Raw genomic sequence first — 2,450 nt, 5'->3', positions numbered from 1 at the left:
ATGTTTTTGTTTTCTTTAAACAACAAGATTATATTTCAATAGAACGAAAACATGGCACGCCTGACAAGAGCCAGAGCACAAACCCATATAAATAGAGACCGCTAAACTCATAACAAACACCAAATGAAATACCTCATCTAAGTACATACCACCAAATGATTACAAACACCAAAATTACAAATAAATATTAGACTATCTGGTGTGCTATACGAACAAGCAGCAGGGTGCAGACGTGGAGGGGGACCCCAACGAGGAACACCCCCCCCCCCCGGTCGTCCCACCTTCGGTACAATCGGTGAATTCTTCCCGTTCATCCCAACATGTTTTTCAAAATTATACCATTATTCAATAGCTATTTACATAAAAAATCAAGTTTTTATTTTAAACACTATATAACCCTCATTTATTCCCCAAAATCACCACACTCTCCATCTTTTATATATTCTTCACTTACATTCATCTATATCTTTTAAAAAATTCTCACCACAGTCTCCATCTTTTATATATTCTTATCTTCTTCATCAATATCTTTTAAAAAATAATCGCCATGAGTTCTTCATCGGACGAGGAAAATGCTGGGAATTTTTTTCTTGGCATGATTCTTGAGACGGCTAAAATTGTTGCCGAGATGGAAGAAGATGGTGAAGACGAAGAAACTTCACAACCAAGAACGAGGGTAGCCGCGTTAAATAGAGATCGCGAAGGTATATTATTTTTAAACAATTTTTATTTTGAAAGTTTTGTTATTTAAATTTTTAGGAATGTTTTGAATAATCTATTAAACTTAGTTTTCAACCTTTATTTAAGGTGCTTATGAACGTTTGGCTGGTGACTATTTTTCTAAAAACTATGTGTACACTAACGAACAATTTGGGTGTCGGTTTCAAATGAGTCGACAATTGTTCGTACGTATTGCCAATGATTTGGCTAATTATGATGACTTTTTCACATTACGCTACGATGGTAGAGGGAGAAGGGGTTTTACTACGTTTCAAAAATGTACTTCGCCACTTTGTCAATTAGCATATGGCACTGCTAGTGATTCATGGAATGAATCTTTAACAATGTCCGAGAGAATGAGTTGGGGGTGTTTATATGAATTTTTCAAAGGTATTGTGAACCTGTATAGGAAGGTCTATTTACGTAGGCCAACGAAGAAGGATATTGGAAAGCTTTATACATTCCATGAAGAGACACATGGATTTCCTGGGATGCTAGGAAGCATTGATTGTACGCATTGGCAATGGTGTAATTGCCCTGTGGCATGGTGCGATCAATATATGAGTGGTGATATAGGTTATCCATCAATAATCTTAGAGGCCGCTTGCTCACAAGATTTATGGATTTGGCATGCCCTTTTTGGGGTTGTAGGTTCAAACAATGACTTAAACCTTCTAACTAGATCTCATGTTTTCGACGATATCGATTCTTCTTTCATGCTCAATGGGGTGTCATACAAGCATGGGTATTACCTAGCCGACGATACATACCCATCCTATACTGCAATGGTTAAAACTATTCCTGAACTCAGTGATGAAAAAAGAAAAAAAATGTTTGCGAAGTGGCAAGAATTGGCAAGGAGAGACGTCGAACGGTTGTTTGATGTGATAAAGGCAAAATGGGGGATAATACAACAACCAGCTCATGCATTTGAACCAAAAAAAGTGAGATACATTATGTATGCTTGTTTAATACTACAAACGTGATTATTGCAAACAATGGTAAAGCAATATGCGAATACGATCCAAATGACATTCATGGGAATGTTGAGCCGGTTGACGAGGAACAACATCAATCAAATTTGTGGGTGCTACGCATTGAGCATGTGCATGGAAACCTATGTGCGGATTTAATCGAATACATTTGGAATAACTTTTGTGTCGATCACATTGATGACGAGTAGTGGTGTTCGCATGTTTAGGCAAAATTTATTTTATGATTTAGTATGTAATTTGTGTTTTTTAGTTCTAATTTTCTTGAATTTTTATGCAAATTTAAATTTTCTTAAAAAATATTTGTATTTATTATAAATAAAAAATGTGTTTAAAAATAAAATATATTAAGTAAAAAGATATTAAAAAATGGAAGGGGAACGGGGGGAAGGGGGGAGAAGAAGGAATCACATCCCATGTGTTGAGGGAGGATGAGAAGGGTGAAAGAGGATGGTGATGTGGGGTTGATGTGGACATAGGGGGAAGGGGAAGCACAACCCATGATCTTAGATTTTTAACTTGACCCCATTTGTCACATTCACACCCCATAGTCTTAGGTGGTGTTTGTTTTTTGGGTAAAAGCTCTTTTGAGAACTTATGTCTGCGTCGCGCAGCCGCGCTCAGACATAAGGGTCTTGCAACTTATTTGTTTTCTTGAAGATTTGCAGACCTTTTACCTCTGCCTCACCTCTTCCCCAAGCAGACTTATACCCATGTCTTCAAACCTCTTCTCTCCTC

The 2,450-nt window shown here is 37.1% G+C and overlaps 1 protein-coding gene across 1 annotated transcript; it reads left to right on the top strand.

Annotated features, from left to right (window-relative positions):
• The first annotated feature begins 547 nt into the window (after window positions 1-547).
• Window positions 548-1,706, top strand: LOC110925077. Its single transcript, XM_022169046.1, has 2 exons — window positions 548-704; window positions 808-1,706. Exons 1-2 carry the CDS (start codon window positions 548-550, stop codon window positions 1,704-1,706), a joined length of 1,056 nt encoding a protein of 351 aa, XP_022024738.1.
• The last annotated feature ends 744 nt before the right edge of the window (window positions 1,707-2,450 follow it).

The sequence above is a fragment of the Helianthus annuus genome, chromosome 17, assembly GCF_002127325.2.
Source record: "Helianthus annuus cultivar XRQ/B chromosome 17, HanXRQr2.0-SUNRISE, whole genome shotgun sequence".
NCBI classification, from domain to species: domain Eukaryota; kingdom Viridiplantae; phylum Streptophyta; class Magnoliopsida; order Asterales; family Asteraceae; genus Helianthus; species Helianthus annuus.
Note: the sequence above shows the minus strand (reverse complement) of the source record. Positions and strands in the feature narration are given on the sequence as shown.